General features: G+C 39.9%; 1 protein-coding gene across 10 annotated transcripts in view; it reads left to right on the forward strand.

The window, feature by feature from the left end:
* STOX2 (storkhead box 2) overlaps positions 1-17617 on the forward strand; it is a 150301-nt gene that overhangs the window by 114416 nt on the left and 18268 nt on the right. For 7 of the 10 annotated variants that reach the window (XR_011325527.1, XR_011325526.1, XM_069787933.1 and 4 more), the window contains one exon: positions 15827-15979. Coding sequence is in view for 8 of the 10 variants with exons in the window: in XM_069787891.1 (XP_069643992.1) it covers positions 15827-15979 (153 nt within the window). In the remaining 2 variants the exon portion in view is untranslated. Of the gene's footprint in view, positions 1-8885; positions 8949-9276; positions 9411-9972; positions 10043-15826; positions 15980-17617 lie in introns of those variants that run through there. The other 3 variants (XM_009915160.2, XM_069787956.1, XM_069787943.1) reach the window with 3 other exon arrangements.

Consider the following 17617-nt stretch of genomic DNA (forward strand, 5'->3'; position numbering starts at 1 on the left):
CTTGAATACATTAGGGAGCATACAGTTGAACAACAGGACAACACATTCTTGCCTCTAATAAAATTAGTATTTTACTTGTACTATTGATTATTCCATTTTTAATTTTCACTTTTTTATGTGTGGTATGAAAGATCATGCAGAGGAATTTAGCAGGATTATGCATGTACAACTGTACCCATCGATATAACTTTTGGAAGTTATATAAGCTAAATCAGGTTAAAAAAACACTCTTATTCCAGAATAAATGGGAATTAACATAGGTATAATTACACCAAGATAATTCTGGTAGTGAATTAGTCTTTTAGACCACAGCCCTGAGATCAGATTCCATCTTATCCCTGTTACAAAGATGTTCTCCAAGTTGTGTTCAGAGAGCGTACCAGACTGGATGCTGCATAAGAGATCAACGCTGCAATGCCTCAGTTAACTGTAGTACCAGAATTAAAATAAAAATACCACAATTTAAAGAAAAAAATCACAAGCCTCATGCAGAGGCTTTGCAGACCACACATGGCATGCAGGATGCACTTTGGGCAGCCTCACATTTTAAAGTTCTTGTGGATTACACCTTCCTTCAATGAAACTACATGTGCATGTGTGTTTCAAAGAGCTTATTATAAAGCAGTAGAACACTTCTAAAGACAGTATTGGTGATGACATGCTTAACTGCTTTCACATGTTTTGGTGTAGGCTGCCCAAACCATTAGCATGCTCCCTTAGTGGAGCAATGTTGCATGTGTGCCTTATTAGCATGCACACTAATTTACTCTCAACTCTCTTTACTGTCCTGTAAGCTCCCATCCTTCCCTGATCTTTTATCATGAAAGCTTAGGAGCAACCCTTTGGAAAACAAGCTAAATGTTTCTTTTTAGCTATTCTGCCTGTTCCAAACACTGGCAGGGCTCATTTAAAGCCACTGTAGGCTGCAGGTTCCCTCGGCCAGAGCCAGGATCTCTGGCTTGCGCCTGAGTTGCCTGGGATGCTCCCTCTTCTGTGTGGCACTTGGGCTCAGGCTTTGAGCTGCAGCAAAAGATAGGTTTGTTCCTTCAGGCTTTTGATTGAGACTTTGAACGGAGGATTTCATTGAATCCTTTGTGTGGCATGGGGTGAAGGTCAGCCTAGAAAACAAAACAAAGGCAAGCACCAAGTGGATGCAGAGCACATGCAGATTGGCCGTCACAAAACAACTGTCCTTTTGTTCACTTCTTTCTTCACTGATACACACAGCCATTCCCACTTTGCTTATTCCAGCAATCCTGTAGACCCTTCTATTTTCCCAGCCTTCCTACAGCTGGAGGTACTAATTTTATTTCTTACCATTTGGTTATTATTCCTCTTTCCGTTTAGCCCCCCTAAGCATTTGGATTCTTTTAACAAGTCTTCTTTCATCATTAACATCACATATGCTGCATCGCCTGCTTTAGGAATCAAACAAAAATCATCTCTTTCCTCACATTTCCTTTTAACCTTTCCTGTGTTTTTTCTTACTTATATTGTTTCTTGTTTTTCTCTCCAATCTTCTGCTGCTGCTAATTCAATATTTGTAGCCTAGGTTTTTCTTTAAGTAGCCTCTACATCAGCTCCTTAAGACTAAAACTTGTAGCTACCAAGCAGGCAGGAGGAACAGCAGAGGTTTCAAAAAATGCTCTTAGGGCTACTTACATCCCCTGTAGGCAGCAGTTCCAGCCTCCCAAGTGGGATGGCCAGGTGAGGAGAGGGGTGTGCACCCTCCCCTTCACCATGTGCGATGCAGTGTTTACTGATGCTCAGAAATGCTTTTGAAGCAGAGCGCCTTGTCAAGCTCTGGCTGTGACAGAGACACTTTATACCCTTCTAAATAGGAGTACCCTTGGGCCCATAAGGTCTGGGTGAGTCAAAGTACTGCCTGTGGGGGTAGCTCGTTGAAAGAATACAGCAGTAACTGTAAGCCTTTTTTTCATATGCTGCAGAATAAGGAATGACAACATAATGACAAGATAAGGAATGACTTCTTTTGTTGTTTTCGTGTGTGTTAAGAAAATATTATCTTGCTATGAAATAAAACATAGTCATTCAGAGCTTGGATTTATACATCCCCTATGCTTTGATCTCAAAATTTTGTTATATGTGATTTTCTTTCTGTGTCCAATGGTTACTTGCCAAATTTGTTCAAGAAATTATCCCAAATCTCTCCTTTTGCTAGCCTTTTGGTTTAGCTCAATGTAAGTTGAGATCATCATCAGCTCCTGAGATTGTCTCAGGAATCTAGTCTTGATATTCTAGTTTAGGTCTCTCTACTGAGTAAGAGGGCAAAGACACTACTATTTTTATGTTTCTCATCTTTCAGAAAACTGGGTCATAGCGACACTTGGGGAGCACAAGGACTCTTCCGTGCTCTAGTGCTTTGTAAATGCTTGGTGAAAGTCCAAGAGAAAAGTCTTGTCGAGCTCAGTTTAGAATACAGAGGAGAAAAAAAGAATGGCCAGTTCTGGTCCCTGGAAAGGGTTAACAATGTTCTGTGCAGCAGGGATCAATACCAAATGTTTGGGGTTTAATAGCTATATTAGAAATTTGAAAGGTGGAATAGATAATGAAGTGGTAGCCCTATCTGTCAGATCACCGTTGTTCAGGTTCATTAAGACTGCTGAGGAGGACTTCAGAAGGCACTAGCGACAGCTGAGTAAAACAGCTGAGCAATTCTGCAAAGTGGTGACATCAGCAACGTAGTGTAAGGCAATGCAGTGAACTCTGAAAAAATCGTGCTCAAATATGTTAGGTTCCATACTGGTTTTTAGGAGCATGGTCTGCACATTGCTGGAATCAGCAGTGAATATGCTAGAGTGAGGGGGTGGTAATTAAAAGCCTAAACATAAGACTGTAAATTAGGAGATACGCAAGAAGTCACGCAAGAGAACTCTGTCTGTGAAATTGGTAATTTCCTCCTTGTTTTTGATACCGTGTTTGGTTTAATGGCTCCTGTACAGGGAGATTTTCAGATTCCTGAATTTTCACTTAAAAAAAGAAAAGAGCAGGAGGTAGGGAGGTGTTACTGTTGTAATAGTAGTAAAATGCCTGTTGTAGGTTTTGGTTTACTGCTTCCTGTAATAAAACAAGTGCTCAATAAAATTAGGAAGCAAAAACCATGTAAAATGGACGGGAGGAAACATTTAATCTAGCAAGTTGTTTAATCCTGGGAACTCCTGGTTTCAGGTACTGTAATTTATTTGGGGAGGTAGGTTTTGATAGCTGCATTTGCTGATAGTCATGCTAATGGGGAGAAAAAATGAAAATCTACCAGTCCTTGAGGATCTCAAAAGAACTGTTTTTGTCTGGAACAAGGGCATTTCCCTTTAAGATGCAGTATACATTAGTGGCAATGTATGCAGTTGGTTTTCTAACTCTATGAGAGGCGGCAGATTTGGTGAGCTGCTGAACTGTTGTGCCATGGCATTTCCCATGTTCCCATCCTCACAGCTGATCCTCACACAGGGGAGACCAAAGGACAGAATTCAAAGGTGTTTTGAGCCATAGTGGGAAACAGGGGCCACTGCATCTACCCCAGGCAGGTAGAGAGCATAGGGGCAGAATATGCTAGTATAGCTACTTCATATATTAGGGTGTAAGATATTTTAATTTCATAAGCGTTAAAGTACATCATCTTAAATGTACTCCAGCCATAGTGAAAATTCTGCTTTCCACCACAGGATAAAAAATGACCCAGTAAACTCTCAACTGCTAAGTCTTTGGAGTGTCTAACCCTTTCTTTTTAAAACCACTTTGGCACTATTTTAATTGATTCCATGCCTGGCCTTTTCATCAGTTCTTTCGTAGCCAGGAAAAACTGGGATGTTAAAGGCTGCTGCAGTACCATGGGACTTGTGTTCAGTGTTGCAGGTTCTTATTTTAACCTGGAGTTATCTGCCAGTCATCACTATTTGTTTGAAGAGCTGTAGCCACCGCAGTATCATCTTTGAGATGAAAATCCTTCCATGGTTACAGCAGTCAATATAAATGAGAGAGGGGCACACTATGTCATTGGGTTGTATTGCTAATCATCCCTTCACCTTTCAAGAATTTTAGCTGCTGACTAGACTCTTGCTGAACATTTGCTGCAGCATCTCCAGCCGCACTGAAAATGTGTTCTGCCTAAACTGAAGAGGATAGTGAAGAACATGTGGCTAAGACAAGCTGATTGATATGTTTCAACAGCTGTGTTCTGTGCTTTCAGGAGCATTTGTAAAGGAATATTTTTCTCTGCCTTTATAAAATTTCCACTCTAAAAGAAAATATCTAGAATTATCATTGGTTGGGGTTTTTTTTCCCTTTTGTTTCTCATGTGCTCGCTCTCTGTTGCCAAATCTCCTCTAGTGTCAGATTTTTAAAATGCTTCTATCTTTCCTTGCGTTTACTGTTTGCTGCCAGAAAACTGGCAGGCTTTGTTTTTGAGGGTGTGGGGTGGTGGTGTGGTCGATGACAATATAGCTTTAACATTGATTGAATTAATTTAATAGTAACAGGTTTCTATGCAAAAAAAAAAAACCAAACCCTCCTCCCCTCCTGTCCCATGGTCCTAGTTACAAAATCTGTTAGAGAATTCTTCTGTGTGGTTTAAAATACCACATACTTTACAGTGAGCTATAATTTAAAGAAGCCTCTTTTAGTGGTCGAATTCTAAAAAGGCAATTGTTTTACCTACTGGACTTTTGGGGGAGAGAGTTTTGTTGGTTATTTTTTTTTTCCTGTTAAGACTTGATGGGTTGTATTAGTAAGTGTGGCACAGGGTTATGGCTCTGTTCTGCATTAGGAAACATTTAAAATTTTTTTTTTTTCATTTTAGTTTTTCTGACTCTTTAGCATGTGATAAAGTGGAGATGCTTAAAAGATGGATAACAAAGAAGAAGAATTGGATGGTCAAAGATCGATCCTTAATCATATCCACAGAGTGAGCTGTTAAAGTATAATGGGCAAGATCATGGTCTTGGGAGTCAAACCCAGGAGTATTTGCTTCAAACTCATTAGCTGCAGGTGCCATAAAAAAGATGTCTGGAACTGGTTGTTCAGTTGTGGGGTGGCAGTGAACCACCAATGTAGTACAGCTGTGAAAAAAGCAAGTTTTGTTCTTATTGTGTATATAGGGCAGGGTATTTCCACTAAAGTATGGAAATTTCCATTTCCTTGCACCTGACACAGGTGAGAGGTTAGCTAGAACACTAGAATATGTTGCAGAATTCTGGTTGTTGCTTTTTAGAGAAAAGTTACCTAAGTAACAGTAAATTTAGAAGTCCTCTAGAAAGATTGAAAGGACAGGAAGGGCAGACCTACGAAAGAATACGTGAGAGTATGCTTTTTTGAAGCCAGTGGAATGAGATCTGAAGGAGGGGAGGTGTGTTCTCTGCAAATACTTTGGGGTGTAAGCAGTAGGAGGGGAAAAAAAGAAAGAATATTTAAGCTCCTAGACAACATTAGCACAAAATAGATGGGCACTACTTGTTGGGATATTGCTGAATTTAATACCCTGATCATGTTCCCTCTTGTGTTTTCTTAAGTCATTTCTTAAAGAACCAGGAGATTTGTTCAGGTAAGCCAAGTGGAACTCACTAGTGTACTGCAAGTAAGTTGTTATTAGTGGAGCATTAATATGTCAAATTTTTTAGTGTGAAGATATTTCCTAAAGAAATATAAGTGTAAGTTTGTATCTTTCTGATGTTCCTTAGTCTGGTTTCTTCTGAGGCTACAAGATTCATGGGTTGTGTTCCCAGTCCAGTATTTGGGTGCTTCCTGCTTTCTGAAGTTGGTTCTTGTAGAAGTAATCATAATGGTAGATGACCATAGTCTCTGCAGCTACAGACTACGAATGCTGAGTGCTGATGGCTGATTTTAGCCTCCGAAATTTGGGATCCACTGAAACTGGTACAGGCTAGTCTGAATTTTCTCATGCTCTTGATAACCTTCTTGGCATCTTTTGGTGATATTCTTTTTTAACTTTTTTTGTTCTCTGCCCCCCATTTGAGCACATTCCTTTTCTCCTCTTGAGTTTCCCTCTGGTGATGGTGAAAGGGCTGTGGCAAAGGAAAGGAATCCCAGGCCCTGGCTTGGGAGGGCTCAAGGGATGTATGCAAGCTAATGTGGAGTTTGACAAAGGAGTCTGTGTTCAACTCCAACACAATGCTTGTGCAAAGGAAGAAAATGTGATCTTTACATTATCTGCTTTCTCAGTGTATGATAGAGATCGGTCTCAGGCTACAGTGTATTCTGTACTGGTCTATTTGGATGCATGTGCATGCATGGAGTTATACAGAGAGAAGTATATGGTGTATTCATGCTGTACACTGTCAATAAGGCAGCTTTGGTTCATTACCAACTTCTGTCATGTGCTGGGAAGGAGATGTAGGATGGAGGAACAGAGTAGCTGCCTTGATTGGGAAGTGCATGTAGTATTTTGGCTAGGCCTTCCTCTTCTGAGGTCACGCTGCAGTAACATCACTGATGATGGTAGCACTAGTTTATCCATCAACTTCCACTCTTCTAAACTTTCTCATTTACATTTTTCCCACTGCTGGTCTCTCCTTTCACTTTTGCTCTCTGCCATGCTTGAGGTATCAGGCACTTCTTGCTGTTCTTAATACTGATTAAAGGGCTGAGTAACGGCGCTGTGAGCTGACAAATTTGAATAAAGGCATGCCTAGGTACATGTGCACATGAGATGTATGTGCACCCTAGGTACATGTGCATGCTCAATGCATTCTAGGTGTCTCTAGGACTTCACATGTGCAAGAGGAATTGTCTCACTCAAAGAACTTGCAGTTGTATTAGTCTGTTCAGAGTGGTCAAGCTGGTCCTGAGTATATAATTTGGGTTCAAGCACTAGAGAAACTTGTTAGAGAGAAAGGGTATTCAGGTTATGGTATTACTTTGATCTTTCTTCTGCCAGTATTTTAACTTTCGTGATAGTAGCATGACTACTGCTGCAAGAACTTGTGCATGTGTGTGAAGACAGTACTGCACGCAGAAGCCCAGCTATTTAGCTTTGCGTGAATGTTGCCTGGTGCAAAGGAAAAGCGGATTGGAGCTCTCATTTTTTCTTTCAGTAGGTGCCTGTTGTAATTCGCTTTTAAGCCCACAGAAATTTTTCTTCCTGGAATGAGTTTCATTGCTGTGAAGTGGGTGTGGGCTTAGCAGACAAACAACCAGAGTTTCTGCAGGATGATCCTAGGGGACCCAAACATTGCAGATGCCAAGTTGGATTCATTAGAGGCTTTGTGGCTGATCCTGCAGCCCCAGGGAAGGCAAACTCCTGTAAAGTTGAAGGAAGATTTCCTGGAATGAGGCCTTTCAGGGAAGGAAATTGATGACTTTATGTATAGCAAAAGCTGAGCTTTTAATGTTGAGATCTTGGCTACTGTGTAACTACAGGTGTAGCAAAGCACCCAGCTTACCTTACACTTGTAAATTAGCCTGTTTATAACATGGCTTTGCTACATAACAATCACCATAGACCTGTAAACAAAAGTGGTGTTTGTTAGTTGTGTAACCTAGCTATTTACTTGTCCTCTTGAAAGACTTACATAGACCTATTTTAGGCTGGATTTGACTCTTCCTTTGCCAGGGTAGTTGTAAGGCTGGGGCTTGCAGCATAGGGAGGTGGTGACCTTTTTACTTAATTCAGGCCTAAATGCCTGGTGTGTTCATTTAGGGGAGAACCTAAGAGAACTGCCTGTTCCAGCACAGCACAGGTGAGCCCTAAAGTGCTGTGTTTCAGGATTTTATGTATTATGTGCCTACTGTGCTTCAAACTATTTCAGAGTGCTTCAGAACCTTTAAAGAAGTGCCTCGTGGCAGCACTCCTTTTTTTGTTTATCCTTCTGTTTCTGCATATCGGTCTTCTCATTTTGATGACTAGATCACGGCTAGAAATAGTTCCTTTGCAGTGAAGGCAATTTTAAATGTTTCCTTCTCTTAAAAGAAAGTCCCCCCCAAACTAAAAATGCTTCTCCAAAACAGCAGCATCTGTCTCTCATCACACACTATTCCTACCTCTTCTTCTGTGTTTTCCTGATGCGTTAGCTTAGCGTATCCTCAGCAAGCAAAGGAAAACCTAGCACTGGGAGTGAGATCCTGACACAGTGACCTCGTTCTGAGCATTACCTTCTTTGTCAGTAGCAGCAGAAGCTGAAGCAGCTCCACTGGCTCTCGGCACTTGGAGCAGTTTGACATTTTCTGTCTGGCGTGGTTTCAGGGCTCACTTTGTTGTGAGCCCAAATGGTGAATGGGGTGATGAAAAATGAGCTTGCAAGAACTTGTCCACTGCTTCTAATTTTTTGATAAACAGTTTGTAGCAGCACAACTTTGATCCAGTGTACAGCAGAGCTGTTTGTTATGTGCAAGTCTCCAGCATTCTTCAGGACTGACAAAGGAGAGTAAATCTTTCTTTTTAATCAATAGAGTAAAAACTGGTAAGTGTTATGGTAAATAGTGAATAATTTAAGAAATATTGCTCTGTGTAAGTGTCTGTGTGCGCACGTGTGTCTGTGCATTTGTGTGTTTGTGTATTGGGTGGGTTGTGTATTACAACAGGAAGATACGTTAGGGGTAAATTTTTTTGTCTTGACTAGAGGGTTAAAGCTTTAACTTGTCTTTGCTAATGCATGTAAATAGCGTTCTTGTCCACTTAATGAGGAGGCTGGCTTGTCATCCTGTACAATGCAGCTGGGCACCGTTCCAGAAGCAGAGGCACTTCGTTTCAAAGACAAAGAAGCCAGTGCAGACGTAGGGAGAAACCTGGAACGTTGCGCCGTGGATTTTTTCAGAGCGATGACTCATTTCAGTTCACAAAGGATTCTGGGCAGGGTAGTGAGAAGTCAGGTTGGCTGATCCATTCCTATGACTTCACTTTGCAGAGAGCCAGGGAGAAGAGGAGTGACACTGCAGAATCCTGAGGCACTGCAGTGGAGAGGTGCTTTGCAAAGACTGTGAGTGCCTTCGGAACAGGGGGTGGTGTCAGAATGTGATTCCAGCCATTCCGTGGAAATAGGGCAAAAAGAGAGAGATGTTTTCAAAACACTGTGTGGGAGTTATATTTGTAGTCCCTTTTAGATCATTACCTCCGCCTCCTCTGTCATTTCTTAACCATTTATTTCTTGTGCTTATGTGAGAATTGTGTGAAATAGCATTCCTTTAAGTGGACCTGCATAGATACTGCATTATTTTTTATTTTCTGGAAGTCCCGATTTCCAGCTTTAAGAGGTGGGTGTTCAGCATATTACTGCTTAAAAGCATGCTTTGTTTTTCTTCTTTCAGGTCCTGTGGCACTGACCTATGCTGCAGCCAGCCAGCTTCCACAGTGATATAAAGCCCCAATATGCACATTGTTGTTACATCACAGCTACTGTGGACACTGTAATGGAGCATGGAACCAGACCATAGGGGTTCAGGTAAGTCCCCCTTTTTTAACATATTGTGTGCCAGGAATACAGACATGGACATTTATTAAAAGATGCATTTGAAAAATATTGTTTGAGAAAACACATTCTAAAGCACACAATATATTAAAAAACCACAGTCCCACCCTCCTCCTTCCCAGGATAAGCAACGCCACCAAAATCTCGTCGACTGAATCCTCTGGGAAAGTTCCATGCTCCAGCAGAAACTTTTTATGGTCATAGTTGTAACATGGGCTGGGATATCACTTTGGATCAGGAGGCAGCCGGCCACAGGACATGAACAAAGAAAAGGAAATTTAAATCACAGGAAATACACAGGATGAATGCATGTAAGACAAGTCTGCTGACTGTGGGCAATTTAGCACCTGTTTGTGAAAGTTAGTGCCACTTGGTGAACCTGGAGATCATGATTTTTAACTGCGTCTGAACAATTTAAAAGATTGATTTACATGATTAAAGTTAATAACTGGCAAGGAACTAGAACTTTGTTCAGAGGCAAGTGTTTGTCATATGGTTGGTCGTTATTAAGGTTGCTGTGTTTTCTTCAGGCTGGTTAGAATTGGAGTGGTCACATTGCCAGGTCACATTCTTGAAGCATTCATGATCTGTGTCTGCAAGGGAAGGTATGTTTTGGTGTGCATGCATTTCAGATGTGTAGAAGGAGTTTGCTGGTTAGCAAATGTGTGTTATAGCATTTGTTGAGCCTTTGTTTAAGCTGCTTTTAAACAGGAATAAATGGACAAAGCTTTAATGTATTTTTTTTGTATTATTATTGGTCCTTTGATATGTGTAACTGTCTTGTAAACACAACCTGCAGTTTTGTTCATAAAATACTCCAGGAAAGGTGGTTTAAAGGAGGATTTAGCTATGGCTGAGAACAGCACAAGCAACACACCTTCTAATTGTCTTTATTTCAGATTTTGCTAGTAAAATGTGTTCTTTGCTGTGTTGGTGTGCTAGTGCAGATCCAACGTATTTCAGAGTAATCTGGGTATTACCACAGAAATCTACATATTCTTCCTGTTCCCTTCTGTTGTTTAATCAGATTGAAACATAGTCTGGCTTAAAATGGCAATTATGTATCATTGTTGTGAGTTCATGTAAGAAAGGTTTTGTTTGCTACATCTATGTAAGTATTCTATAATTAGAGTGATTCAGCCAGGTTGGGATTTGGGGGAAAAAGGGGTAATGTGCAACCCGGGCCAGACATGTAACTTCTTAACCCTCTGTCCCTTCTTTAAGTAAATCTGAAGATATGCTTTTTCTAGAAGAGCCCTCTTTTTGCCCATTACCTGTAGTTTTGGTTTTAGCTATCTTTTGTTTGAAAAGGACCTTTCTGTAGTTCTTCCCAGACTGAAATCAGAGGTGAATGTTGACCAGAATAGTCTGTTGGCAAGAAAATTTTTGTAGGGGATTTCTGTTGCAACCACCACTATAATCATGAGGTTACTGTGCTCTAGTTTGATGTTTTCTGATAAATAATGTAGTTCTGTAAGGAGCAAAAGTAGTGAAGTCAGATTTCCCTTGACAAGTGTTTTTTGACTGGATTGTCTCCTGTCTAGTGGGAGGTGGCTATGCCTGAAGTTCTGTGCAGCTGCAGCATGCATAGCAAACACTCTTTTAGAATTTCTGTTGTCTAGTGGGGCTTGACCTCTCTGGCATATGCACACGCACAGACTGTGATTGTGCAAGCCTCATTTCCTGTGGAAACCAGGCTAAAAATCATGTTTAAAGTTTGTCTTGATCCATAGGAAACAAAAGGTTAAAAAGGTGTTGAGAGGCTGGATGGAGAAGAGAAACTGGGCTTTGGCTTCCTGTGTTTTACAGGATGCAGAGTGTAATCAGAGGGTCTCTTCCCCATTTCAGGGAAATGGTGTGTATAAATTGTAATATAGTGTGGCTTTGCACTGTAATTTCCTTAATTTTCTTTCACAGTGGCTGTATTGAAGTGGTTCCATTTATAAGTCAAGAGGTGATTTTTCAAACAGTCTTCATGCAAACTTCATGAGACAGGGAGTTTGACTTCCAGGTCACTTCTTTCCAGCAGCAGAATCACTAATAAAAATTCTGTCATCAGTATGTAGTGGGTAGTTTAATTGGTGATACGTGGTGCAGAATATAGTCTACCTCATTTTCTCCCAAGATGGTGGTACCCAGACTTCCAGAGAACAGAGACACTAGTTAAGCTGGCACAGGAAAGGTTCTGGCTGGGCTGGGTTCAGGACGTGTGAATTTTCATTGCCAGCTCTGTCACAGACCATCACTTTCTCATCTGTATGTTAAGGATAGTTACGGTTACCCAGTTTTTTGGTATGTTTTGAAATCCACTGAAGAAATGTGCTCTGTAAGAGCTAAGTGTTTATTTTATGTGCTACATAATATTTTGTTCTAAGTAACAGTAATTATTTTTTTCCTATAGGGCAGTGCTACAAATCCTCAAGGCATAAATGAGGACAAATCCCATTCATTGTTTGTTATATGCTTAGACATTTTTGAAAATTAAGTGCTACTTAAGAAGTCTAGAAAACTTTTTTTTTTCAATTCTGTAGAGAAAAATTTGGAAAGACACTGCAGAAATAGAGCTAAAACTATATATATAGTATTTAAACAAAACATGCAGTCAGCTGGTGAAAACTGCTTTCTTAGCTCCAGTTTTCATTTAATTGGGAACATAAACATATGAAAGTCAAGGATAGTAATTTGATTTCAAAAGAAAGCTGCTTGAGACAAGCATCAGTCAGAGCTAACAGGAGCCATATGCTAGATGTTTTATGTAAGTGATGTGGTCTTCAAAAAAAAATTGGGAAAAGCATATTTGACTTTTTTTAAGCAGATCTTTCTTAAATAAGTTGTAGTAAACATTCTGTTCAACAGGCTAAGCAGTATTTATGCGCGCAATTGATGTTAATATATTAAATCGTAGACGCAAGATATTTTCTGTTGTTGTGCATCAAAGAAGTTTGTTCACTTAACTATAACCACAGAGTGCTTGTAATTTCCCAGAGCCACAGGATAATTAAGATAAAACTTGGCAAATTAGAGCCTCCCTGAGTGAGGGGGGTTGGGTTTTCTACCGCTAGGTCTGCTGAAAGTTTTACAGATGTGTGCTAGCCTTTTTAAACCAAGAGGCAGTAATTATCTCCAGCAGACAGTTATGGACAGCAAGCTATGGAGGTAATTCTGTGTCTGGTAGCACAACAGAGGTGAAACGAGAGTTCTCTTGTCATAATGAAGAAGGTTGAAAAGCGCTCAGTGGAAAAGAATAAGGCTTAACTAGCAATAGTCCCTTACAAAACAGAAAGAAAGGCTCTCACATAAACCAGTATTTGCTGGCCATTTCTATTGCATTTAAAGCCATTCAAGTTATTATTTTATGGACGTTTATAGTTGTCTGTATATTAAATGGTTGTTAAGCTCCCAAATATTTGCAAGCAGGATGTATGTTACTCTGGCATACTAACTATACCATGCTTTGCTAGAGACTGTGTTAACATTAAGGAACTGATACTGAATGTTTTATATTGATGAGTTATGTGAAGTATAGTTAGCATTTCGGTGGAAGCTCTTGGCTTGTTCCTGTTGACAAGAGCCCAACTGGCAGGGTTCAAATGTGCAGACTGAATGTTTTCTGCACACTAACCTAGAAAATCAATTCCATGCTGGAGGCCTGCTTTGAAAGGGAAGATTGTGCAAAGTGCAAGGTCACTAAAATTCAGGTAAACTTTATTATTTCTTAAGTTGTACTTAGCAGTTTTAAGGTAACAAGTCCTTACTGGAAGTGAGCCCAGACATGGATCTCTGCAGGCTCTTGGCAGTCAGGGAAGACGGATGGGCTGCTCCCCCAGGGGTGAGCAGAGTAACTGTTTTGAGTTCTTGTCCAAGCATCTCTCTGGGGGCAGCTGGTAGGCTGCAGAGCAAACCTATGTAAATTAGCAGCACTTGCTAGGCTTCATGTATAATGCTAGTTGAGTCCCTTTGCCACTTCAGGAAGCTGATTATGGTGTTAAGGCCCATTCATTACATCCTAAATGTCATTCTAGTTAGCTGTGAGTGGATCGTTCCAGGTGCAAGGCAAAGGAAGAGGTCTTCCTCCTGCTCTCCCATCCTGGTGCCTGCGTAGGTGGCAGCGTGAGTGCGTGGCTGGGAGTAGGCACAGGGATACTCTTGCCATGGTGCTTTGGTTTAAGAAATTGCCAGGTCTTTGATGATCCAGATAAAACAATTCAGGAAGTTCCTGCCCTTCACCTGGATGCCCTTAAAGCTACTCAGAGAGCCCATTTCAGTGCCCAGTGAACCCGATAAGGTTAAACCTCAACTGAGGACAGTATATGCCAATCTCTTTGACATTGCACTGAACTGAACTTAGTAGTGCTCACAAGAATACCCAGGACACAGATAATCTCTGTGTGAAAGACAGTAATTTCTTAAATTGCTTAGCTAAATCTGCATAATTCTTACCATAATTCTGATGCTTTTTAGACCTGAAACTAATCATTAAAGAAACTGATCCTCTGCACAAAGTGCATGGTGACTGTTGATCAAAGTTGGTAAACTTAAGTGTCTGACTGATTACGAAGTCTATGAGCAAGTTTAAGCTGACAGTAAGTGTAATTATTAGTAAATAGTAATATAATAACTGTGATGTTCTTTATCCATTCTCAAATGTTGACGGGACAAATGGTGCTTGCTCCCAAGTCATATGAAAGCATATCTCACGTTTGCCTGTAAGCGGCATATGATCTTCTTGATTGCCATTGTCTGTAAAGCACATGGCAGGAACTTCTCAGGTGTATACAAATAAAAAATGTCCACGAGAGGTTATATTTTAAGGTCATTGTTCTGTGGTCAGATAAGAATGAGGGGGATCTTGGGGTGCACTGTGTTGAAGCTGGAGGAATGCTGCTGTGTTGGGATTGCAGCATTGATCTGGTCAGGCCTGATTAAGCAGAAGCAATCAGGAGACAGTGTAGCACAAATGTGTATGTTAAATCATTGTTGTGTCTTGGGTAATGTGTATCACTCTTGTACAACAGATTGTACAGCTGGTCTATTGAAAAATATTGCTCATAAGTCTCACTGAAGCAGTTATGCAATTTGCTGCTCCCACCAATTCTTTTTTTTCCCCCCAAAGTGCTGAGTATAATGCAAGATTAAATGCATTTTGATAATCAGTTTTAGAGACGGCTGTTCCGGCTTAGTAGACGTAATAGGAATATAGAATTAATAGGGCAAATATTAAATCCTCTAAATTGTGGAGGGAAGTGAATGTGAATTAATTTCCAGTAATTTGATTCCTGATCTGATCACAAGATACGGCTCCGTGATAGCAGAAATAGGGTGATTTTCTTGAGATTTCAAAGCCATTTAGGTAAACTTTAATCCCTAGCTATTGACTGACCTGTGGCCAAAAAAGGATTTGTAGTCAAGCACCCCTTGTTCTGGCTGTTACTCTTTATTGTTCCTTTTCCACTGGCAAAGGAAATCCTTTAGCCTGCTGCTTCTCTCTATTTGAGGTCATTGGGGAACTGTTAGCACTTCAAGAGGAGGTACAGAGCAGAATCTAAAAGCATTTCTGTATTTATATAAAGTATGTTAAAATGCACATGTATCTGTGTATTTGTGTAGTCATGCTAGTATTATCAAATTGTAATTTCTCTTATAACTTTAATTATGAGGATCTTTCCATGATTTTTTAAGTATGGGTTAATGAATTATTTTTAAAGGCAACGTGAGAAAAGTTACAACAAAGTTAATTTTCATGCCATCCTGGAACCATTAAAACCTCTCTTCTAAAAAATACGTAGTCCGTACAAAGACATTTGACCTGTAGATCCAGGAGAGATTTATTCAGGGTATCAATCTCAAGGTGTTTCATGCTTTTGTGCCTCTAAAGAGTGTTCTGCGCTTTATCAGCTGAGTGAAAATGTTATTCATTAACTTAGCAACATTGTTTTCTGATCTTTGTTACTATGAAGAAAAAGCATTCTATCAAGTGGAGGTGGTGGGTGATCCATATCACTAACCTTTGAAAGGGGAGTGAAATCTCCCTTTTTATGTTCAGAGAAATACATGCAACTATTTTGTTTGTGTCCTACCTAGTAGGATATTCAAGCATGAGGTTTTGCAATCATAAGTGCTAATTTGTTGGCATTTTTCTGAATCTGCTTATTGCACCCTTTGAAAAACTTAATGTCCGCATAGTGTGTATATCCCATTTTCCAAAGTTCACCATGTCTAAGTTTTGAAATAAGGTGTTGGAGGGTTTTCCATTGTAAGATTTTTATCCCCAGCTCAGTACAAAGACTACAGAGCTGTGTGCATCTTCTCCAGTTGTATCTCTACATCCTTGTTCTATGAGCAGATTTTTAAACAAAACACTTCATTGCACATCTGTTGTCTTTTTACAGGTGATGTATCACCCATCAGCATGTCTCCCATCAGTCAGTCACAGTTTATTCCACTTGGGGAAATCCTTTGCCTGGCAATCTCAGCAATGAACTCTGCCCGAAAACAAGTCACACAAGAAGCACTAATGGAGCACCTAACAACCTGCTTCCCAGGTAACTGGACATTAATAAATCATCAGTCAGATGGGCTCATGTCTGTAAAAGGGCAGTTAAAGAATCTCCACTTCCTACCCAAAAGGTTGCTTATCTTTTTGGCTTCCTTAAAAGACGGAGTTTCAGTGTTTGGTAGTCTGTTTTAATTCACTCTTCTGGATGGGAATATTGATTAATCCTGAGATACTACCAAAAGTAAAGGAGGTTTTAGGGTCCTAATCTTATAACCTTTTCTTTATTCTTAAACATATATAGAATTGAGTTGTCTTTGACAGGGCCATTCATGTGAGATGCATTTTGCAGGGTTAATTCCTGACTTTATGTAAATATTTAAAATTACTTGAGGTACTAAATAGCAAACTGTTGGCTTGTTTTCTTCTGTTCAGACTGGTATCAGAATAAGCTTGTTCATGATTTTTCTCACAAAATAACCTTCTTTATCATCATAGTCAAAAGAGCTTAGGACTTTAGTAGTTACAGAGAACAAAGCATGTGTCATAGCCAGAGCACACTTATTCCACCTTGTGGCTTTCAACCGGTTGTAAGCTAACTCGCAAGAGCTCAGTTGACTCATTCAGTCAGTTCAAGTGGCATTGTCCAGTCTCCATAAAGATAACCTCATGGAGGTCTCTGTGTAGAGCATTCTCTCTTAAAGAACATGTTTCCCACATACTGCAAGTCTTTCTTCACCTAGGACAGGCTCTCAAAACTGGTGTGGCATGATGCAAGTAATAGAGTCTAATGACAATGATGTGCCTGCTCCATGGAGAGGTTATATTTAAACTGAAAAGACGTTGTCAGCCTGGTTTCCAGGGGTTTTCAGTTTTCAGAGCCTTCTTGGACACAGTTCTGGCTTTTGCTTCTGTACTGCCCTTGCTTGAAAAATCTTTAAATTTTTTTTTTTTTTTTTTTTTTTTTTGGTACTTGACAGCTCTCTCCATAACTAAAAGGTTTGGAGAGCCATAGATATACTTGCTGTGTTCATAAATGCTGGTGTACTGTTCAGAAGATATTCTTGTCAGCATTTGATAATATTTATTAAATAGTAAAATTAAAATGTCTTGGATTAAAGATACTGTAACATCAAAAAAAGGAAACCTATATTAGGAATGTACTCTTGAATATGCTGCTTCCCTACTGGCAGTCTGTATCTGGAGTTGGTGAATCATGCAAAATGCATCTTGTAGAGACATCTAAAAGCGTGGTGTAAAACTGTTGGACAGAGATTTACTGCTCAAGAGGGCACAACTTTTTCACTTGTGCTTTGTATGATCCTGGGCAAGATGTTTAACTGTTCTGTGCCTGAGTTTACAATTCTCTAAACTAGTTGAGAAACTTCTCTACTGTACCTCTGTTACAGCTGTAGAAGGCAGCTAATTAAAAATGCTTCAGTAGGAGAACTACTGAGGCATCTGTCTCATCTAGGCAGCCTAACCATAGCCATGTTTTGATGTCTTTCATTTTTTTTGCTTACATTTCAGAGCAAGAGTTACTTAAATCCTTGAAGGTTATATGGCTTTTGCTGTAAATGGTACTAAGTTTTGAGATTTTAAAATATAATACTGGATTGAGATCTGTGTTTGGAATGAACAATTCTGTCTGACATTTAATAATTGCAGTTTGGAAAAAATACTGCAA

The sequence above is a fragment of the Haliaeetus albicilla genome, chromosome 1 (genome assembly GCF_947461875.1).
Source record: "Haliaeetus albicilla chromosome 1, bHalAlb1.1, whole genome shotgun sequence".
Classification (NCBI taxonomy): domain Eukaryota; kingdom Metazoa; phylum Chordata; class Aves; order Accipitriformes; family Accipitridae; genus Haliaeetus; species Haliaeetus albicilla.